Consider the following 22093-nt stretch of genomic DNA (forward strand, 5'->3'; position numbering starts at 1 on the left):
AAATGAGCATGATTTCCAAAAAGAGATGACCAATAATAATGGTAAAAATAAATGCATTTTTTTTGAAAACCTGTAGGCCTCTAAGCATCTGATAACCTCCCCAAAACACAAGGCCAGGAATTTCAAACCAGTGGCATGGCCACTGAATGGAAAATACAGACCTGAACTTGCATAAAATGTCCAGCAATCGCCCCGGCTGCCAGTGGCAATAAATGCTCCACTCATCCAACAAACTGTCATGGTTCATTATTAAAAGCTAGTGATAGGATGTGTTCCTTACATGACTAATGAAGATGGCATGTGTTTTGATTCAAAGCACAATTCTCTTTCTTAAAGGGGTCGGGGGGGGTGGGGGGGGGAGTCGGGGCCAAGTAAATTTATATTGAACAAGACCTGGGTAGATAGTTCATAGGGCTCAGAACTACAGCTCCTAAATCTGGCAAAAATCCTATTACATACAGTGTTAAACGTATATTGGGGGAATAAGAAGAAAGAAGAATTTGAGATTGCAATGTATGAATATATACATAAACATTGGCTATTTTCTCAGATGTGCTTTGCGTCTGATGGATATGTTATAAATTTGGCAGCATGATTTATCATCGGGGAGACAAAAGTTCTGTTAAGGAAAAAATTCTGTTTGTAATATTTTTAATTGCTAACCTCTTTGAAACCAGATTTGCAAGTCCATGTTGATCAGCCTCTGCTCTCAAACATGGCACAAAAAAATCACATGGAGCCTGCACTTTCTGCACAGCCAAAACACTATTATGTGTTTCTACAGCGCCTTTGTAGTGTTTAAGTGCTCGGTCAATTAGAGATAGAGAACTGGCCTTTAGTAGAGTTTGGGTGAACACAGAATTAGGCCCACGGAAGTTGAACCTGGCATGTTATGCTGCCCAGATTTTGAGCTTCTACATTTGCAGGTGCAAACTGTCTACACAAATAACTGAGGGCAAATTGTATGTCTACAATTTATTGTGTCTGAAATCTTGAGTATTGATCCATCCTGGTCCAATTAAGTCAATAGGAGTGTTTCTACTGACTTCAATGAGAACTGGTTTAGACCGTTACTTACCTACATCCCTAATTTGAAGCCACAGAAGCCACACAACTAAGTGATCTATGTTGCTGGTGCAAGTAATTGTGGATCCAAAGTTATGCTTGCATTGATGTGTGCAAGCAGAAATGGAGGCCAAGTTAAATGAAAATTCATATTTCCTATGTTTTTACTCTGCCATTTCAGAACAAATTTGTATTTGGAGGCTAACGGCAAACAACCCTTCAGTTTGAGATTCTGATCCAAAAGGATTATTTACATTAATTCCATGTGGGTCACAACCTTCCCCATTCCTATATATTGTCCGTAAGGAGACAGAAAATAAGAGGACTCCGCATTTGATTCATTTACATGGACTGCTATAAAGAAAACCATGTGTGAATGCAAAATCTTCCTTTTGAGATGAGAAACTCAATTGTTAGCCATGATACAAGATGTAGCCACAATGAACCATGATAATAAACTGGGATTAGAACCCCTGAGTCCATGCCAAACCCACTAGACCAGGCTGCCTCTCCTAGCTTGAGACCATTACCCATCCCACCTTTCACCAAGCCACTCACATCAGCCTAGTTACCTTTGTTGTCGTGCCAGACGCGCACCTTACACAGATCTCCCAGGCTCAGCATGTCGGGAAAATTAAAAACATCCATCTGGTTCCTTTCAAATTTGTTAGACTTGTTAGACTCCTTCAGAGCAAGAGTCCCGCTGTCTCCGTTCTCCCCAAACATAATCAAGGACACGTTGGCGTCGGTACCAGCTCCTGGAAGGAGATGGCAAAACACAACACAGTAACTACTACAATGTCTCTGAAGCCAACCAAAAAGGGTACAGAGATGGCAGGCTAAAAGTGACTGGGATTCTTGCTCTGATGTTCAACACTCTTAGGGCAGAGCTGATGATTAGAGCTGATTCTTGCATGATTCTGCTGGACCAGCAAAGAGAGGCTTCACAGCAGGCAGGTAACAAGCGAATACTTTTAACTTGTCCCCACAAATTTAGTGTGAGTGGTAAGTCCTTATACACAAGTTGTCATAATAATTATGATAATATACCCACCTCTTACATAGCACATTTCATCCACAGATCTCAAAGCACTCTACGAAGGAGAGCACTGTCATTATTCCTATTTTATGGATGGGGAAACTGAGGCACAGGAAAGTGAAATGAAGTGACTTGCCCAAGGTCACCCACCAGCCCAGTGGCAGAACTGGAAACAGAACATAAGTCTTCCGAGTCCCAGTCCAGTGCTGCATCCTAACATTTCTGGCGACTGTGCCAGAGTAATACAGTAAGAACATGGCTATGTCACTCAATGTTCACTGCCTGCCATTCAGCAGTGCAGTTCTAATTCACGGGGTAGCCTGGGATCTCCCAAATAGCATGGTGTAATAACATGGGCACTGGGAGCCATTCAAACACCACCATAGGCCAGAGGACACACAGTTGCATAGGAAGCCCAGCACAGATGCTCTTAAAGGCAGGGCAGGGAAGCCTACAGTAAGAGATTTGTATCATCTTTGCTTAAACAGTAAGATGCCCAAAGACGTGAAAAAACTAGTGGTCAAGGAGCTAGTACCTGTTGGAATGCTCTGTGTTGGGCTTGTGAGCTGGCATGGACATCTTCCCCCTCACTGCCACAGGCCTCTCTTGGCCTGCCAGGGCCCATTCCCACTTTGCCATTTCCCTCTCCTGGCAAGCAGTGGCCCCAAACTGATCCTCAAAGTGCTCCCACAAGGGAGAGAGGCTAGTCCTGCTGTACAGGCTGGCCCTCCAGCTACCGCCCATCTTGCTGCTACCTTCCTCCCTTTGTCAAGCATGGGGTTTGAGTGCAGGGCTAAGCAAACAGTACAGGGAGTGTTCCACAGTCACGGTAAAACCACTGCTATCTTGATGTGTCTCCCAGAATTCTAGCTCATCTGCGTTCCCCATTCTTCAGCGCAATGCCCTCCGCACATCTCATTCAAGTGCCCTCAATCTTTCTCCCAGCTGCACCACCATCCTTACCTTCCTCCTATCTGCCTCTAGCCGCCTCCTCCTCTACTGTATCACATGGCGTCTATGCACATGTGTGCTTATCGAACACAAAAACAGTGGGTGAGATTTTCAGAAGCATTCAGCATTGGTCTAATTCTTCTCTCACTTCCTTCAGCGGGAGAATTAGGCCAACACTGAGTGCTTTTGAAAATCTTACCTTTATGTGTCTCTCCTACATCCCGTCCCATCACTTAACAATCTAGAAAGGAAGCATGTCTAAGATGGTCTCTGTACCAATCTGGTACCCAGTATGGAATTTCACATGGACATGGGTGAAATTATGAGCATTTTGACTGGCACCTTCTATAATTCCATAACAAAGCACTGGTTCACAGAAGCAAATTTGCTTTTCTGAGGCCGGACTTTTATTGCTGCATCAAACCTGAGAGACCTTCTAATTCTGGCAACTGAAAAAGGGACAATTAAACTGAAACCTGGCTCACAAAGAAACTCAGCCTTAGCCACCTTTTGCTAGAAGCCCCAATTTTTCAGACTTTGGAGGCCTCGAGCCAATTCTTGTACAAGCATATTGCAAACCCATCAGCTGTACAATGATTTCTGTACAGCTCTGCTCAGGGGCCAAGGGGAAAATGTGAGGGACCTGGGAAGCTTGTGACAAAATAAGTTTCACTGCAGGACAATACTTTATAACACATTCTTCCAAATTTGTATTAACTACATACATCTTTACACAAAGAAAAACAGAAGAATGCAAAAGTGACTCCCCTGCATGCAGAGGACAGTCAAATAAATGTATCACACCCACATGACATTTTGCTAGTGTTAAATCAGGACTAATTTTCAGCAATTCCCTGAGAAAAATTTAAGGAAAGAAGGAAAGCAGCAGGGATTCATGCAGTTCAGTCGGCAGTACCTTTCATGGCCCTAAAGCTTGCTGAGGTGATGAACAAAGCAGAATAGTCTGCTTTCTTATAAGAGGCAGGCTCCCAATTAATGCAAGGTCTCGAAAAAGCACAGAACTGACTGGCTTTTAGCAAACAAAACCTTCTTGGCAAGAAGCAGCTTATGAAGGCCGCATGCCGTGACAGTACCCTCACAAGCAATTAGCACAAGATGGGAAAGAAAAGAACAGAAATTGCTGAATCAATGGATATTTCACCTAGCTGACTTTTTTGGATTCCTTGAAACAGACACACACACTTAGGAGCTGCAGCAAATTTGACAGGTAATTGACAAACAAAATAAAGAGGTCAAGTCAGTGTGATGAGGTAGCTGTCATGTTCCTGGCGGCAGAAGCCAGAGTGGGTCCTTTACTCTTTGAGGAGCTGTACTGGTTTACCAGAATTGGGCCTGATCCAAAGTCCACTGAAGTCAGTGGGAGTTTTCCCTTGAACTGAACTGGGCTTTGGATCAGACACTTAGAAACGGACTGCACCCATCACCTCATATTAGGTGAACTGTAAACTGTAGCTGAGCTTACAACAACAATAATGGATCGTATAATAGTAGAGATATTAATATTTACCTGCCTCTTAGGCCAGCTGTATTAATTAATGAGTTTTGGATATAGTGCAATATTATTATTAGTTCAGGATCTTTATTTTTGCAGTGCCACATATTTGATGGCTACAAATAAAATATAGAAACAGGACTTAAATCAAGATCAGTAAGGAGAGAGGATGGTTTTGAGCATTAAGAGATCTGGGTTCTATTTCCAGCTATGTCTCTGTCATATCTTGAATTAAATAGTTTAAACCTGAGTCACTAAAAAGGAATAGCTGTCACCATGTTTCTTTCCTTCCTTAGCTGCTGATTCCCTTCCCTAAACTCCATTTCCAATGTTATCAAGTAAAAAATGCCTACACTCACTGCATAGCACTGCACCACTGAATCAGACGGACCCATCATTACCTTGGGCAAGTCTCTTAAAGACAAATGTTCAAAAATGTCTTTAGATTTTGAGTACCTTCACATCTGGGGACCCAAATATACCCCTCACTAAACTTCATCTGACGTTGTGAGTACTCTGCACCTCTGATAGTCCAGCTGAAGTTGTCTCTAATTTCCATCCAATCTACTGAGAGACCAGCTCTTTCAAAAACCAAGCCACTTATCGAGGTGTCCAAAGCAGGACTTAGGATACATTTAACCCAAAATAGACATGCCAGGATTTTCAAAAAAGGATGTCTCAAGATAGGGCCCTGACATCATAAAATCACCCACATCTTCTTAAAGGGTCACTTATCTTGGGCTGAGCTAGCACTCAGAGAGTGTATTACTGTATCAGGATTCTAAGGATCTTAGAACAGGCCTTTGTAAACCTATTATTCCTGCATTCATGCACTGTATTGGTTTCCAATCTGCTTTAGGGAGAAATTCAAGGTGTTGGTTTTAAGAAATATAACCTGGGACCTGGTTGCTTTAGAGACCTTCTCTCTTCTTATCTACCTTCATGCTGACAGCTAACACCTGAAACACTTCTGACAGCCCCTAGATCTGAAGACTGGAAGACTGGAATCAGGTCATTTGCAGTAGAGGACTCTCACTTGCGGGAGGGATGCTAGAATCATCCCCATTTCTCCACCACAGTCCAAGTTTGTTGACCTACAGAGCACAGTAGAAGGCCCATCTATTACTCAAGCATTTTCTTGAGCCTGAGTAACACTGAGATATTTTAAAGTGTTGGGAAAGGGTGAGCACTAAGGAGGCTGGCAAGTGCTACCGCCTAACATAGGTAGCAGAGTTTGTGTTATTGTTTAAATTACTCAAATGCACCCAGAGGCTGTGGAGATTGATGCAGAAAATAACTCTAAAATAGAAATAAATGGGCCTGATTCTGCTTTTCTTTACACCAGTGGAGTTCAGTGGTGTTACTACTGGTTTAAATCTGTGTGACAGTGGCAGATGCATCATGCTCAATATATCGAACAAGCAATTTATCATCTGGAGAGAAGGGCTTTACCTGAAGACAAGGGATACCCATAAAACACATAAGGCAAACTAGTTCACAACTTGAGCAATTCCCAGGTATGTTGGCTAAAGCACAGCATCATGCAGCCAAGTGTATAATTTGATCCAAACTCATCCTCATTGTCATCTGTTCTCTCCCACCAGCTGCTGTGGATCATAATGAAATGTTTCATCATTCATACTCATCACCCTTCATTCAACATGAAGAGGAGGTAAGTCTGCTGCTGCTGTCCCCTCCCATTCTGCTCTCATTTCTATGTCCCTTGCCTTTGTAAGCCAGGGCTGAATTGCAGAAAAAGTTCACACTATGATTACACTGTTGACACCGGACAGAAAGTCAGGCACACAAACGCAGCCTCACACTCTCTCTTGTTTTTAGTACTCCACAACATGTTTGTAATGTTTTGCAGCCCTATTGGTCCCAGGATATTAGAGAGATGAGGTGGATGAAGTAATATCTTTTACCGAACCAACTTCTGTTGGACAGAGACACATTTTTCAAGATACCCAGAGATCCTCTTCATAAAAGATATACCTCACCCACCTTGTCTCTCTACATGTTTTAAAGGCATGCAGTGGGCAGCGAGGCAGCAAAATGGTGCAATGTCACTTGCCAGGGGCGATCTTTATATTCTAAGCACAAATCCCTCACATGGTGTAAATTCAATGTTAGAAAGGGGGAAATAAAAGAGAGCTGAAGACTGAGCAATGTTGGAAGATCCAGAGACGGGATAAGCCAGTCAGAAAGTGTGTGTATGTGGTAAAGTGTATCTTGCACTGATTTGGTATTCAACGATTGTGTAAAATGAGGGTAAGATTCACAGAGGAATTGGAAAGAGGGTCCCATGGAAATATGCAGTGATCCCAGCAAACGGCATTGCAAGTCCATTTTATTGAGATATTTGAAGCTCTGCAACTTTCTTCTGCCATTAACTGAACTTTTCCAAAGTTCCACAGTCTACCCTTGGGCTGGTTTTTCATGCTCTTTAAATACTGTGCATTTTCACAGAATCCGAGAATTGTAGGGCTGGAAAGGACCTCAAGAGATCCTCTAGTTCAGTCCCCTGCACTGAGGCAAAACTAGGTATACCTAGACCATCGCTCCAAAGGTCTCAAAGCATGTTACAAAGGAGAGTGAATACTGTCAGCCCCATTTCACAGAGAAATAAACCACAGCACCACGCAGTTAAGGGAATTACTCAAATCACACAGGAAACCTGTAGCAGGCCAAGGAATTGAACCCAGATCCCTGAGCCTTAACCACAAGAACAACCTTCTTCTGTACCCAACAGCAGTACCTAATCAAGAAAGGACCAGTGACAGTAGCAATACGTCTAGCACAGGGGTCTCAAACTCAAATGACCACGAGGGCCACATGAGGAGTAGTACATTGGCCCAAGGGCCGCATTACTGACTCCTCCCCACAATCGCCCTTGACCCCGCCCCCACTCCACCCCTTCCATGAAGCCCCACCCCTGCCCCACCTCTTCCCAACCCTTCCCTGCCCCCATTCCAACCCCTTCCCCGAAATCCTCACCCCAACTCTGTCCCCTCCCTGCCCCCAGGGGGTGCAGGAGGGATAAGGGGTGCAGCAGGGGGTCAGGGCAGGGGATCAGGGTGCAGGAGGGGTGCGGCAGGGGGCTCAGGGCAGTGGGTTGGGGTTATATTTGCTCTGTAGCAGATTTCCTGTTCTCCACTGAATAATGGTGAGTTTCTGTAATAAAGACATTCTTACCCTCCAGGAATTTCGAGGTTCCAGGACTGTAGGACTAAATTCTGCCCTCAGAAATAGCATAAATTCCACTGAAATATGAGATTGTATCTGTAGGTAGAATTTGAGCCCGGTGCCAGAAAACCAGAAATAGCCAAAATGACCCTACCTCCAATATCACTGGTTTTAACCTGAACAGTGTATGTGGTATTCTCCATCATCTGCTCTTCATTTATCACTGCAGGCATCTCGCACAGAAGAGCTCCCTTAGCATTTCTGAGCTTGGACAGCCATTCGCTGTATGTAAACGTGGTAACTTCTTGATTCGACAGGTTCTTCATGACGATCTGGGGAAACAAAGGAATTTCAGCCATGGTTAAAATAAGGGCAGAGATAAGGCTTAGAAGTAGCACTGTGCAGTTAAGAGTGGATAGAATATTTGCTATAACACTGGCCACAGACCAGCCCAGAGTCCAATACACATGTAACCAGGTCACTAGCTCCTTCTGAGCAACTTTTACTGGTATCATGATGGTTCCAGTGGGATGGGAGAAGTACTGTGTGCTGTTCTTGGGTAACCCCTTGTGGCTAATCCTCTCCACAATGCTGGACCTTTGTATGATGGAAAGGCAATGGAAGAATTGGAGAGGTATTCCAGAGCACACCAACAAAAATCTATGGCTTACTTTGGAGGGGGCAAGGCAAATAACAGTTTATATGACTAATTGGCAGAAGCAGAAGGTACACAGAAGTGAAGCAGCACATCAGGAAGTGCTGTGTGGCAGCACGAGCCCCCGCAAGAGGCTATGTGGGGATGGGCCCGGAGCTGTGAGTCAGAGGAGCTTGGCATGGTGCTGCCTGATCGGCATAGGGCAGTGTTGCCAAACTAGAGAGATTTAAAAAAAAATCAAATGTCAATTGAAAAAGAAACTCATGCAATAATTTATCTTCAATGTAAATGCAACCAAACCCTGTTCCCAGTACTCGTGATCCTGTGCCCCACACATGCATTCTGGAACCATCGTGAGTAGCATCATAGTCTGACAAAAGCTTACAGGAAAATACCTAGTGCAGAAGCAGCCAGGCCTGGATTCAGAAAGGGACTCTGGCATTGTGATGCAAAGCATTGCAATGCCTAACTTTTGGGCACCTAGAAAAATCACAGCACAACACTGCAATCCCTGAAGCCTGAATTAGGTGTCTAGGCTCCCCTATACAATGACTGGGGAGAGGTAAGCACTTTAGACTGCAATCCACAAAAGCCAGCATGGTAGGCAGAGAGCTGCCTACGTTAATGAATGTGGGATGCTGATGAGAGGGGTCTTTCTGAAGCCCAAGACTTCTCATGGAAATAGGCACCTAAACCCATGCTGGAAGGAGTCACCGATCACTGCAAGTAATCCTCTCCTGGAGTATAGCTGCTAAAGTCATTCCTTGTGAGCATGATTTAGGCGCCTGCCTCCCTCCACACAAGATGTGCAGAGAAGGAGGTGGTAGTGTCACCCACCTAATGATTTTTTGCACAATGGTTAGAAGACTCACCTAGGGTGAGGGAGACCACAGTTCAATGCAACCCTCTGCTTGAGGGGGAGAATGGATTTGAACAGGAATCTCCCACCTCACAGGAGCATGCTCTACCCACCCTGTGGGCTAGTCTGAAGTGGGGGGGCTCTCTCAATTTCTCCTCTTGAAGCTTCCATTCATTTCAATGGCAGTTAGGAGGCTAAGTACCTTTAAGTACCTTGGTGTCCATGGGTTGAGCCCAATGTTATTTTCGTTGCATTTGGATCAGAAGGGTTAGGATCCTAGCATTGAGGTGGGGCTCTTTTTGTTTGTTCTCTGTTCTTTTTGTTGAGAGCATTGGCTGCTGGCTTGCCAATGCCAGTGGGGCAGTGGACTGTGTTGCAACTATTTTTCAGCACAGCCCCCAAGGCTCTGATGTGAATATTTAAATGTCTGTACATCTAAATATACTAATAAATGATAGTTGACCCTATTAGGGTTTTGACAGGAACTTCAGTATCTCTATAAGAGGGTGGCCTTCTCCTTTAAGGTTCAGGAGGCCTGGGGCTAGCCAGTCAGCTCCACCCCTGGTCCCATGCCCTAGTTAGCTGCCTAACTGTGATCAGGAGCCAGCGTGAAACTCCTGGGACTCAAGAAAGGACTAAGAAAAGTCAGTTTGTGAGAGGAGCCACAAGGCTGGGGGTAAGCAGGCAAGCTGAGCTCTAGTGGAGAGCTCTGAAAGGACTCCAAGGAAGTAGCCTAGGAGCCTGGGCTCTACCCAGAGCAGGGAATATGGACAGGTAACCCAGAGGGGCTGAGCTTGTGAGAGGGGAAGCAGCTTGAGAAACAATCATAGAATCATAGAATATCAGGGTTGGAAGAGACCTTAGGAGGTTATCTAGTCCAACCCTCTGCTCAAAGCAGGACCAACCTCAACTAAATCATCCCAGCCAGGGCTTTGCCAAACTGGGCTTTAAAAACCTCTAAGGAAGGAGATTCCACCACCTCCCTAGGTAACCCATTCCAGTGCTTTACCACCCTCCTAGTGAAATAGTGTTTCCTAATATCCAACCTAGACATCCCCCACTGCAACTTGAGACCATTGCTCCTTGTTCTGTCATCTGCCACCACTGAGTACAGCCAAGCTCCTTCCTCTTTGGAACCCTCCTTCAGGTAGTTGAAGGCTGCTATCAAATCTCCCCTCACTCTTCTCTTCTGCAGACTAAACAATCTCAGTTCCCTCAGCCTCTCCTCATAAGTCATGTGCCCCAGCCCACTAATCATTTTTGTTGCCCTCCACTGGACTCTCTCCAATTTGTCCACATCCCCTCTGTAGTGGGGGGACCAAAACTGGACGCAATACTCCAGGTGTGGCCTCACCAGTGCCAAATAGAGGGGAATAATCACTTCCCTCAATCTGACGGCAATACTCCTATTAATGATGCCCAATATGCCGTTAGCCTTCTTGGCAACAAGGGCACACTGCTGACTCATATCCAGCTTCTCGTCAACTGTAATCCCCAGGTACTTTTCTGCAGAACTGCCACTTAGCCAGTCGGTCCCCAGCCTGTAGCAGTGCATGGGATTTTTCTGTCCTAAGAGCAGGACTCTCCACTTGTCCTTGCTGAACCTCATCAGATTTCTTTTGGCCCAATCCTCGAATTTGTCTAGGTCACTCTGGACCCTATCCCTACCCTCCAGCATATCTACCTCTCCCTTCAGCTTAGTGTCATCTGCAAACTTCTTGAGGATGCAATCGATTCCATCATCCAGATCATTAATAAAGATGTTGAACAAAACCGGCCCCAGGACCAACCCCGGGGCACTCCGCTAGATACCGGCTGCCACCTAGGCATCAAGGCACTGATCACTACCTGTTGAGCCCGACAATCTAGCCAGCTTTCTATCCACCTTATAGTCCATTCATCCAGCCCATACTTCTTTAACTTGCTGGCAAGAATACAGTAGGACACCGCATCAAAAGCTTTGCTAAAGTTAAGGTATATCACATCCACTGCTTTCCCCATATCCACAGAGCCAGTTATCTCATGAAAGAAGGCAAGCAGGTTGGTCAGGCATGACTTCACCTTGGTGAATCCATGTTGACTGTTCCTGATCATCTTCCTCTCCTCCAAGTGCTTCAAAATGGATTCCTTGAGGAACGCTCTATCCCAGAGCAGAGAGACTTAAAGGGAGCTCAGAAGGCAAAGTCTGAGGGGAGCAAAAGAACTGCTGCCAACTTCAGCCTGCGTGGGGAAGGCTGAGAGGACCCACCTCAGAGGAGAAAATAAAGCAGGGAGTGCCTGCAATTCCATTATTGGCCAGAAGGGGATGTTATAGGGCAGGCACAGCCTGTGACAATCCACTTAAAAAAAAAAAAGGTGTTTCAGGAATAGTGTGTTTAAATACAGCCCCAGTAGTCTGTTGTGTAGTTAAGTGAATACTATCAGTGGCAGGAGCCTTAATCTGCACCCAAGCAATTTTGCAATTTTATGTTGCTCTGAGTACTGTAATGGAGAGGTTTGGTACATCAGTCATTTCAATTTATCTCTACCCACATCTCCCAGAAGAGTGCAGCCTGAACAGCTTCCCCCGGGGAGGCCTGCAGACTCCCCAATATACACAAAACAATGCTGGGCTAATTGCCTTTGTGCTTATACTTTGACGTGCCCAGCACACCTGTGTTGAAGAATCCATAACGAGGTTTTGATTCTGTGACTGTTCCCATCAGGACACTGAAAAAGGGAGAACATTTGTGGGTTCTGCTTTGAATGAACTGTCTCAAACGTTCATGGAATTTTTATAATATAAAGGAAAACTCTAATCAAACAATGTCTGCTCAGATGGTTGCATTCAGGATGGTTTGTCAGGTATTGGGTGCAATGCAAGGAGCGCTTTATTAAGGCAGCTTCATAGCAGACTGGGCATGGATTGTACAACCCCCAATGAATAAAATGTTCAGATTTTAAAGGCCTGACAGTTTCCCATTCTTCCACTCAGCAAATCCTCATCTTCTCTCATTACTTCCCAACCCTCTATCTTACCTCCCAGAGCCACTAGGATGCTTTACCTTCGCTAGCAGGATCCTTGGAGGGGACTCATCAGTAGGGGATATGTACAACCATTGAGGCACTATGTGGAGCTGCCATGTGGCCCAGAACCCCGACAACAGCAGGAGAGTTGTAAAAAGTGGCCTCTACTTTTGAGTGCTTTGAATGTTGGGTCTCCTGACTTCAGCCACCCAGGGTCTGATCTCCTGAAGTGCTGAGCACCCACAATTCCCATCAGTAATATAGGTGCCCAACATTCTGAAAAATCAGGCCTTAAGTGTCTCAAGGTAGACAACCCAAAATTGTATCACCCCAAATCAGTGGCAGGTTTTGAATTTTTCCCTAAGCTCTTCAGAGCTTTCAACCCCTTAGTGTATGGCCCCAGTGCTGCAAACTGTTGTGTGTGCACATAGGGATCTGTTTGCAGAACTGGGGACTAAGCTTGTAAAATGCATTGTTAATGTCTGGGGATATATAAATAACAATGAACAATGATGGCTACCGCTCAACATGCTATGTATGCATCAAGATCTTGATCCCATTCATATTTGAAGTCATCATTTTAAATCCATTTTTAAATATTTTAAGTCAACCGTTTGCATTTTTAATGCAGTTTGGATCTTAAGTATCAGGTTATTTACCCCACTGAGATTCTGAATTAGGTTGCAATGTATCTCAAATAGAGAAAAATAATTATGAAGAAAAATATCATTTCTGCTGGTAAATTGAGGGGTTTAGCTATGTACATCTTTGATGCATTTTAATTGGTGTTTATACACTTCTATTTCTAGTAAACTAAAAGCAGCATAAATTAAGATCAGTAAACTGTTTACAAAAAGACCAAAGAGAATTAAAAAGAACGTTTATTGTTATTTCAACAGAACAAGAAAACTGAGAATGTCCTATGGCTAAATAGAGCAACAAATGGTTAATTATGGGGTTGATAGCTTAATCTAGCTTCTCATTTCACCATGCTAGTTAGCACTAACTGTGAACCATCTGTCTGAGATTTTAGCAATATCCCCACATGTATTTCATGATGTGGTTTTAATATGCATTGCTGAGAGAAATGATTCAGATCAGTTTTCATGTCACACCAAGCTACATACACTTTCCAGTTCGGAATACAAATCAGGGCACACAATGGCTCCCTTCTCTCATTTTATGGATCACTCCTGTCCTGGTTCACTTGTTGAGAATGTCATGTTGTACTTTTACCTCAGGAAAAAAGAATCAATAAAGAATGTTCCAAAATTGCACTATGGCTAACAGAGAAGTTCAGCTTTCTCAGCTTCTTTCCTCTCTCTTGTATTTGTGTACTAAAAGGAGATGAGGGCAACATTGTCAAAAGCGCCCACATGGCTTAGGACCCTAAGCCCCATTTTCAAAAGAATTTGGTGCATTAATTGTTTGTCTGTCTCCGTGAGTATGTCTACACAGGGATAAAATACCCGTGGCATGACAGTGGCTGGCTGAGGTCAGCTGACTTGGGCTCACAGGGCTCAGGCTGTGGAACTAAAAATCGCTGTGTAGACATTCAGGCTTGGGAAGGAGCCCGAATTCTGGAACCCTACACCCTTGCAGGGTCCCACAGCTCAGGCTCCAGCCCCAGTCCGAATGTCTACACAGTGATTTTTCAGCCCTGAAGCCCGAGCTCCATGAGCCCAATAGGGTTACCAGATGTCCCCATTTTATAGGGCCAGTCTCGATTTTGGGGTCTTTTTCTTATAAAGGCTCTTATCACCCCCCACCCTCTGTCCTGATTTTTCACATTTGCTGTCTGGTCACCCTAAGCCCAAGTCAGCTGGCCAGGGCCAGCAGCGGGTTTTTTAATGCCTGTGTAAGACATACCCTGCAAGGGCTGTGTGGCCGGGGTTACCAGGTGAACAGGTCAGGCCAGAGGTCTATTTGTTGCATCTCTATGAGGACTATGTGGCTGGAATTCTTTGATCAGAACTGGTGTTTGAAGTCCCTGATGGGGTAAAGTTAAGCAACAAATCTTAGTATATAAGTCAGTTGCCAAGTGAACATTTAAGGAGGCGAACAAGGGCAGTAACCAGGGCAGTTTTGAAGGGAATTGGAATAGGAAGTGTGGTTCCTTCTGTTTTAGGTGTGGTTCTATGCCAGGTAGTGGATATGAATGATGAGAGAACAACTGCTGTGTTTTCCTTTGGATGTGCTATGTTTTCCATTCTGCTGGAAGACAGTAAAGATTTCTGGTGCATGAAATGCAAGCTTGTGGCCATACTGGAGGACGAGATACATAGTTTGGAAGCACAAGTATCAACACTTTGTAGTGTCTGAGAAAACAAAGTCTTTTTGGACAACCAGATTCAGAAATTATTGCCACAGATTCCACATGGGGAAGCAGCAAAGAATCCTGTGGCACCTTATAGACTAACAGACGTTTTGGAGCATGAGCTTTCGTGGGTGAATACCCACTTCCTCAGATGCATGTAATGGAAATATCCAGGGGCAGGTATATATATGTGTGCTAGCAAGCAAGCTAGAGATAACGAGGTCAGTTCAATCAGGGAGGATGAGGCCCTGTTCTAGCAGTTGAGGTGTGAAAACCAAGAGAGGAGAAACTGGTTCTGTAACTGGCAAGCCATTCACAGTCTTTGTTCAATCCTGAGCTGATGGTGTCAAATTTGCAGATGAACTGAAGCTCAGCAGTTTCTCTTTGAAGTCTGGTCCTGAAGTTTTTTTGCTGCAGGATGGCCACCTTAAGGTCCATTTATCCTTTTCCGTAGAGGTTTTCTCTACGGAAAAGGATAAATGGACACAAATCAGACATTAGGAATGGCAATATACAAAACCTGTAGGAGAGCACTTCAACCTCCCTGGCCACACTATAGCAGACCTTAAGGTGGCCATCCTGCAGCAAAAAAACTTCAGGACCAGACTTCAAAGAGAAACTGCTGAGCTTCAGTTCATCTGCAAATTTGACACCATCAGCTCAGGATTGAACAAAGACTGTGAATGGCTTGCCAATTACAGAACCAGTTTCTCCTCTCTTGGTTTTCACACCTCAACTGCTAGAACAGGGCCTCATCCTCCCTGATTGAACTGACCTCGTTATCTCTAGCTTGCTTGCTAGCACACATATATATACCTGCCCCTGGATATTTCCATTACATGCATCTGAGGAAGTGGGTATTCACCCACGAAAGCTCATGCTCCAAAACGTCTGTTAGTCTATAAGGTGCCACAGGATTCTTTGCTGCTTTTACAGATCCAGACTAACACGGCTACCCTCTGATACTTGACACATGGGGAAGGTTTGCCATTGGAAAGAATATAAACCAAAGAAGGAGGCAGGCAATTTAAGACCAAGAGGGAGTAAAGAGAAACAGGTGGCATTCAGTCCAGCTAGTGAGTCAGCTCAGTGAGCCAACTATCAACAAACTTATCTCTAGAAGAATGGAACAGAATGCTACAGGAGACATACTCAATGGACATTCTTGTGATATGGTCTGAAGCAATCAGCTACCAAGAGAGATACTTCAGCTGTCCTAAGAAGACATGCAATCATCATTGGTGACTCCATACTAAGAAGAGTGGACAGAGAATTCAGGAAGGGACTTCTTAGTTGGAGCAGCCACTGTTAAATTAACAATCCAAGGGGAGGATGGTAAGGATATGAACGTTGTACAAACTCAGCCTGTAATGAACAAATTGAACCAATGTGACAAAGAGTGTAATGAGAAGGAAAATTTCAATTGCTTACATACTCATGCTAGGAGTCTGGGCAACAAACAATTAGAATTGGAAATGCTCACTAAGAAATATGATATCACTGGTATTACTGAAACCTCGTGGGACACATTATTAGAATGTTAAAATCATTACACTGTTACAATCTGTTTAGGAAGGATAGAGTGGATGAAAGAGATGGCACTGAACATTAAAGATACCATTAACGTTTTTTGTAAAAGCAGCAAAAAGTCCTGTGGCACCTTATAGACTAACAGACGTATTGAAGCATGAGCTTTTGTGAGTGAATACATCCGACGAAGTGGGTATTCAAGCATCCGACGAAGTGGGAATTCACAGACGAAAGCTCATGCTCCAATACGTCTGTTAGTCTATAAGGTGCCACAAGACTCTTTGCTGCTTTTACAGATCCAGACTAACATGGCTACCCCTCTGATAATTAACTTTTTTATAGTTATTGATATCTACAGAACCACTGGGTCTTGAATGCAAAATCAATGCTCTAACTAACAATCCCAGGAGAGGATACTGGTGGGGATCTGTTACAGACCACAAAATCAAACTAGAGAACAGTATGCATTACTCCTTAAGCACCTCTCTGTAATGTGTGTGGAAATAAAAATTATGTTTTCACATCCTCAACTTGAAAATATGTTGGAGGTCTCATACAGCCAGTAGTAAAACATCTTAGTGTTTCCAAAATTATAGATGGTAATTTTCTAACACAAAATGCAGCCAACATAAGATGACTCTATTTTAGACCTTGCTAATGTGGGTAAAGATGAATTAATCACCCCAGTGGGTGGTTGCCTAGGGACCAGTGATCATGATCTAATTACATCTAATGTGGGCAAAAAGAAGACAGTCCCAAGCAGCAGTTCTTCAAAAGGGTTAATTTCCTCAAACTGAGGAAGATGAACAAAATTGATTGGGAGGAAATTTTAGACAGAAAAATGTGAATGAAAATTGGGAGTTGTTTAAGAGGAGGATATTAGACAGATAAAAAGCCACAATTCTACAGTCAAGAAAGAGGACAACTTTGGGTAAAAGCCCATCCTCATTAAGTGGTGAAGGTAACACTTAGAAAGAAAATTCCCAATACATAACAAATGGAAAAAATGGGGGGTGGAGTAGATAGCAATCAATATAAATTATAGCTTTATGCATGCATCCGACAAACTGGGTATTCACCCATGAAAGCTCATGCTCCAATATGTTTGTTAGTCTATAAGGTGCCACAGAACTCTTTGCCACTTTTACAGATCCAGACTAACATGGCTACCCCTCTGATATAAATTATAAGTTATGTGCAGAAAATTGATAAGGGAAGGTAAAGTGATCATGGAAAAAATCCATAGCTAGTAGGGCAAAGGAAAATAAAAAGGGGGACTTTGTAAAGTATATTGGGAACAAAAAAAACCCTAACAAAAATATAGGCCCATTACTAAATGGAGATGGAAACTTTGTTAATAATGATGTAGAAATGCTCAATAAATATTTCTGTTCTGTATTTGGAAAGAAGCAGGTTGATGTACTTGTATCACATGAGGAAAATGAAGTACTTTCCAATCCATTAGTAATGAAAGAATATTAATTTAATTGGGAGTTAGGCACCGCACCTGCTTAGGCACTTTTGAATATCTCATTAGGCAACTATCTGCATCTTAAGGTGCCTAAATACCTTTGGAAATCTGGTCCTTAGAAACCTACGGCTCTTAGAAAAGTAACCTTAGAAACCTAAATCTCATTGAAAATTTCACCCAGTCACTCTCTTCCCCTTAAAGAATATTTGAGCTTGACATGCTTTAGCGTAGAGAAAGGGTAAGAACTCTGCCCTTACTGAATCTGCCAACTGACAAATGAGGCTCACTCAGAGTAACAGAAAGGACTCTGCAATAAAAATTGTTACAACCTGAATTTGGGTTCAAATGTAGAGCAACTTTCCTGTGTCCTAAAACAATGACCATTGGGCTACAAATACATCACAAGGAAATTAGGACAGAAGAAGAAGCAGAATAGTAAATTACCTGGAGTCTCAGGGCACATCCACACTACAGATTAAGTTTACCTATGTTAGGTTGACTTACTGTGGTGGCTGATGTCCACACTACCCTCCTTCTGTTGGTAGTGTGTGTCCTCATCAGGAGCACTTCCCCTGACTGAAGAGGGGCAGTTGGGGGGGACAGGAGGGGCTGAGAGCCAGGGCGCTCAGCTATGCACAGCTCCTCGCTCCCAGCTGGGAGTGGGGGCCAGTAACCCAGGCTTCCTGCCTCCCCATTCCCTGAGAGGAGTGGGGAAGCAGTGGCCTGGGCTTCTCATCTCCCTGTGTCCCACCAGGAGCGGGGACCAGTGGCCTGGGCTTCTTGTTTTCCCTGCAAGGAGTGAGGGCCAGTAGTCCAGGCTTCTTGCCTCCTCATTCCCAAGTGGGAGCCGGGGCCAGCTGCCTGGGCTTCTTGGCTCCCTGAGTGGGAAGCTAGGCAGGCACAGCCCCCTGGGAGTGGGGAGCTGGGTGGGCACACCCTGGTGGGGAGCCAAGGGCTGCTGGGCTCTAGCTGCCAGGCTTTCCTGTCAATTTCACAGCTCTAGCATGAAGCCCTGAAATTGAGAAGACAGCCAAGATCCTATGTAAGTAATGCAGTGACTGCACCGTGTCGCCCTGACTACACTGCCACAAGGCCCATGCCTCTCGTGAAGGTGGAGTTATTATGTTGGTGTCGTAGGGCACTTACATCGGCGCGACAAGGCTGTAGTGTTTACGCTGACATAAGAAGGTCGACGTAACCTGCCTTACATCGACCTGTGTAGCGTAGACCAGACCTCACAGACCTTTCAAGAGCTGAACTAGAAAACAATACAAAAACCAGGCAAACCTAGAAACAGTGCTGTTGCTGAAGAGATACACAGCAACCCCTAAATGTGACTTGTCACAAATTCATCTCACAGGGAAAATCATCTGGATTCTAAGTATCTCAGTTTTGGCTTTACTTGTTTCTGACATGCTGAGATAAGGGTGTAGATTTATGGTAGTTGAGTAGCACACCTCTAGCACCTGCAGCCTACACAGGGCAGAGGCAAGCAGAATGCCTTATAGATTCATAGACTTTAAGGTCAGAAGGGACCATTATGATCATCTAGTCTGACCTCTTGCACAACACAGGCCACAGACTCTCACCCACCCACTCCTGTAACAAACCCCTAACCTATGTCTGAGTTACTGAAGTCCTCAAATTGTGGTTTGAAGAATCCTCCAGCAAGTGACTCGTGCCCCACACTGCAGAGGAAGGAGAAAACCCCCAGGGCCTATGCCAATCTGCCCTGGAGGAAAATTCCTTCCTGACCTCAATTATGGCGATCAGTTAAACCCTGAGCATGTGGGCAAGACTCACCAGGCAGCACTCAGGAAAGAATTCTCTGTAGTAACGCAGATCCCACCCCATCTAACATCCCATCACAGACCACTGGGCATATTTACCTGCTAATAATCAAAGATCAATTAATTGCCAAAATTAGGCTATCCCATCATATTATCCCCTCCTTAAACTTATCAAGCTTAGTTTTGAAGCCAGATTTGTCTTTTGCCCCCATTACTCCCCTTAGTCCATGCTGAATGGGACATGCCTTGGATGCTCCTTACACCGCTTTAGGAAGAAGCAGCATGTGCCCCCCTAAGCATCTGCTGTCAGTGATACCTATGGCGATGGCCTTTGCTACATCCCATATCTGGAAACCCCATTGCAGTGCTGCCTCGTCTGCTTGTTGATCCCTCTTCCCAGTGCCCCTGCCTGGCGCCTGATTCCCATGTGTGTGATTTAGGAATGGAAAGATGCTTCCTACAGCCACCCTTTATGTTTAAACCATGATTCATTACTGAGAAAATATAGCAAAAGTAACTATTACTGTAGGGCCTACAAACAGGATACTCGATTTTACTCATTTTGATGAGCGAACATTAGCACAGTTCATATAGATCTGCTGGATCCCCAGATCATGCACGTGCATTAGCAATGTTGTTTTGGCATGGAAATGGTTGCAGCCAGATTATTGGTTCCATTGGAAACACAACAGAGAAAATAAGCCATAGTTGCCACACGAAAAAAGAAAAAAAATTGCATGGGGGAAGGGAGATGCATTCCAGTTTTACAGGATTTACAGTTGCCCAGAAGTGTCTTTTTATAATGTACTACCCAACTTAGCTGGTACTATTTACCAAAACTTGATAGTGAATGATAATTTCTTCAATACAGACAGAGCAGCTCCGTTTTTCTAGAAGCTGTCACTGCAGCATACAGTCCATAACATATTGCAGGTGCACTGGCACTGAGCCAGCGTTCTTTCCTAGTAAGGAAGACAGACGTTTAACAGCAGAGAGGCCATTTGGGTAAAGTTATACCTTGCATTTGTTTCCCTCCCGCATCCCGCAATCTCCTTGGTCTCAGATTCTGCTGGGATAAGAATTCAGAATCGGAAAGGAAAGAAACACTACAAGAATGTTAGTTATGGTGTGAATGAGAAAGGCAACTATTCCTGCTCACAGCTTGGTCCCTTTCTGCTCTCCCCCCACTAGGGCTCGGGCCTGAACCCAAGAGATTACAGATTTGTGTACTGCAGGAAGTAACCATGTTACCTTTTCCAGGAACCAGTCTGGGCGTGTCCCCTTTCCATCAGTCCGGATCCTCATTTTCCTGAGTGGTGCAATATCTGCAATCTCCATGATAAAAGTGTCCTCCTGACCTCTCTCAAATCTGGAGAAATTAAAAGGTCACGCAGGTTTTGTATTATCTGGCTTGGTTTCTTGTGCTGATGCATTCATCATGCTCTGTGCACACTACAGCTCGAACTATGCCAGCAAGCTCAGTAAAAATGGTTGTAAACCAACCACCCGTTCTTTGTGCACTGTTCTGGACTTGAGTTTTCCACTCTGGTTATTGCATGCTAGCATGGTTCTGGCAAGCTTCTCCTGCCAAGTTTGGGCAGGGATTCTTTTTCCCTGAGAATCAAGCCAATATAAACGCCGCTGTAGGTTGCCCAAGCTAATCTACAGCATGGCTCATTACCATGGTTGTAACACAGATATAACTACGTTTACACAGGACACGTGCAAATTTTGTCACTAGTAAAGATGGGACAAAACTACGAACCCCATCTACATATCCCCAAACTTTTTGAGAGCTTGACTCTGGAATTGAGGTTTGCAGACTGAGGCCGTCTCCTGTTACACCTGGGGCAGGCTAGCATTTGGAAACTCGGCCTCAAGCCATTGGTTGTATTCTGTCATGCTGTCACACTATGGGGAGAAGAGGGTATAGGGAACATTGGCCTTTGCTGCTGAGAAGCAACAGGGAGAAAAAGGGCCAGCTAATGGATTGTGCATCTTGAATGACGTAGTACATTGGTGAAGTTTCTGTCCAGTTCCCCAGCTGCTTAGGATCTATGATTACAGTGAGAAATCCTGTCCCCCTTGAAGTCAACAGGAGTTTAGCCTTTGAATCCAGAGGGGCCACTGTTCGCCTATAGTGCCAAGCATGTGTTATTGCAGGCTATCTACAGCCAATGCATCCCCCAGGGAGGCCCACCTTCTACTATCCCACAAAGGCTGGCAGAATTGCTGTAGACCTACAAGAAAATAGCCAACTACTAATCGCTAGCTAGCATGACAGTTGGAGATAGGAGAATTTGCATAAACTGTCCCCCAAAACACCAGTGGAATGATCAGCCACCACTCTGGCTCCTTTGCTGATGTGTTGTATGGTCTTCCTCTTTGTCCATCATTTAAAAGTTCTGAGGGTGAGCTTTTTTAGGGAACAGGGCATGTGTCTTCTCATGTGTTTGGACACAGCTTTGTACACTGTGGGTACTACTACAGTCTAGATAATAAATAGTAATGGTACCCCATTTCTGGCAGTGGGTTGCACCTGCTACCAGCTGTGCAACTCTGTGATATGAGGGGGAAATTTCTTTTCAGCCTCTGGTCAGATTACACCCTATAGAATAAATCTGATTATCCTTGAGCCTTCATCTCAGCCTGCATAGCTGCAGATGCTACCAATAGTTTTGGCATGAGCTGCAAAATTTTCATCCAGACTT

General features: G+C 44.3%; 1 protein-coding gene across 1 annotated transcript in view; it reads right to left on the reverse strand.

Annotated features, from left to right (window-relative positions):
* The window catches only part of LOXHD1 (lipoxygenase homology PLAT domains 1), a 209944-nt gene that overhangs the window by 29284 nt on the left and 158567 nt on the right, over positions 1–22093 (reverse strand). Inside the window, exons 35-37 of the mRNA XM_050943268.1 lie at positions 20634–20751; positions 7909–8086; positions 1638–1823 (exon numbers count right to left, since the gene is read on the reverse strand). Coding sequence (XP_050799225.1) covers positions 1638–1823; positions 7909–8086; positions 20634–20751 — 482 coding nt within the window. The remainder of the gene's footprint in view (positions 1–1637; positions 1824–7908; positions 8087–20633; positions 20752–22093) is intronic.

This window comes from Gopherus flavomarginatus, chromosome 3, assembly GCF_025201925.1.
Source record: "Gopherus flavomarginatus isolate rGopFla2 chromosome 3, rGopFla2.mat.asm, whole genome shotgun sequence".
NCBI lineage: Eukaryota > Metazoa > Chordata > Testudines > Testudinidae > Gopherus > Gopherus flavomarginatus.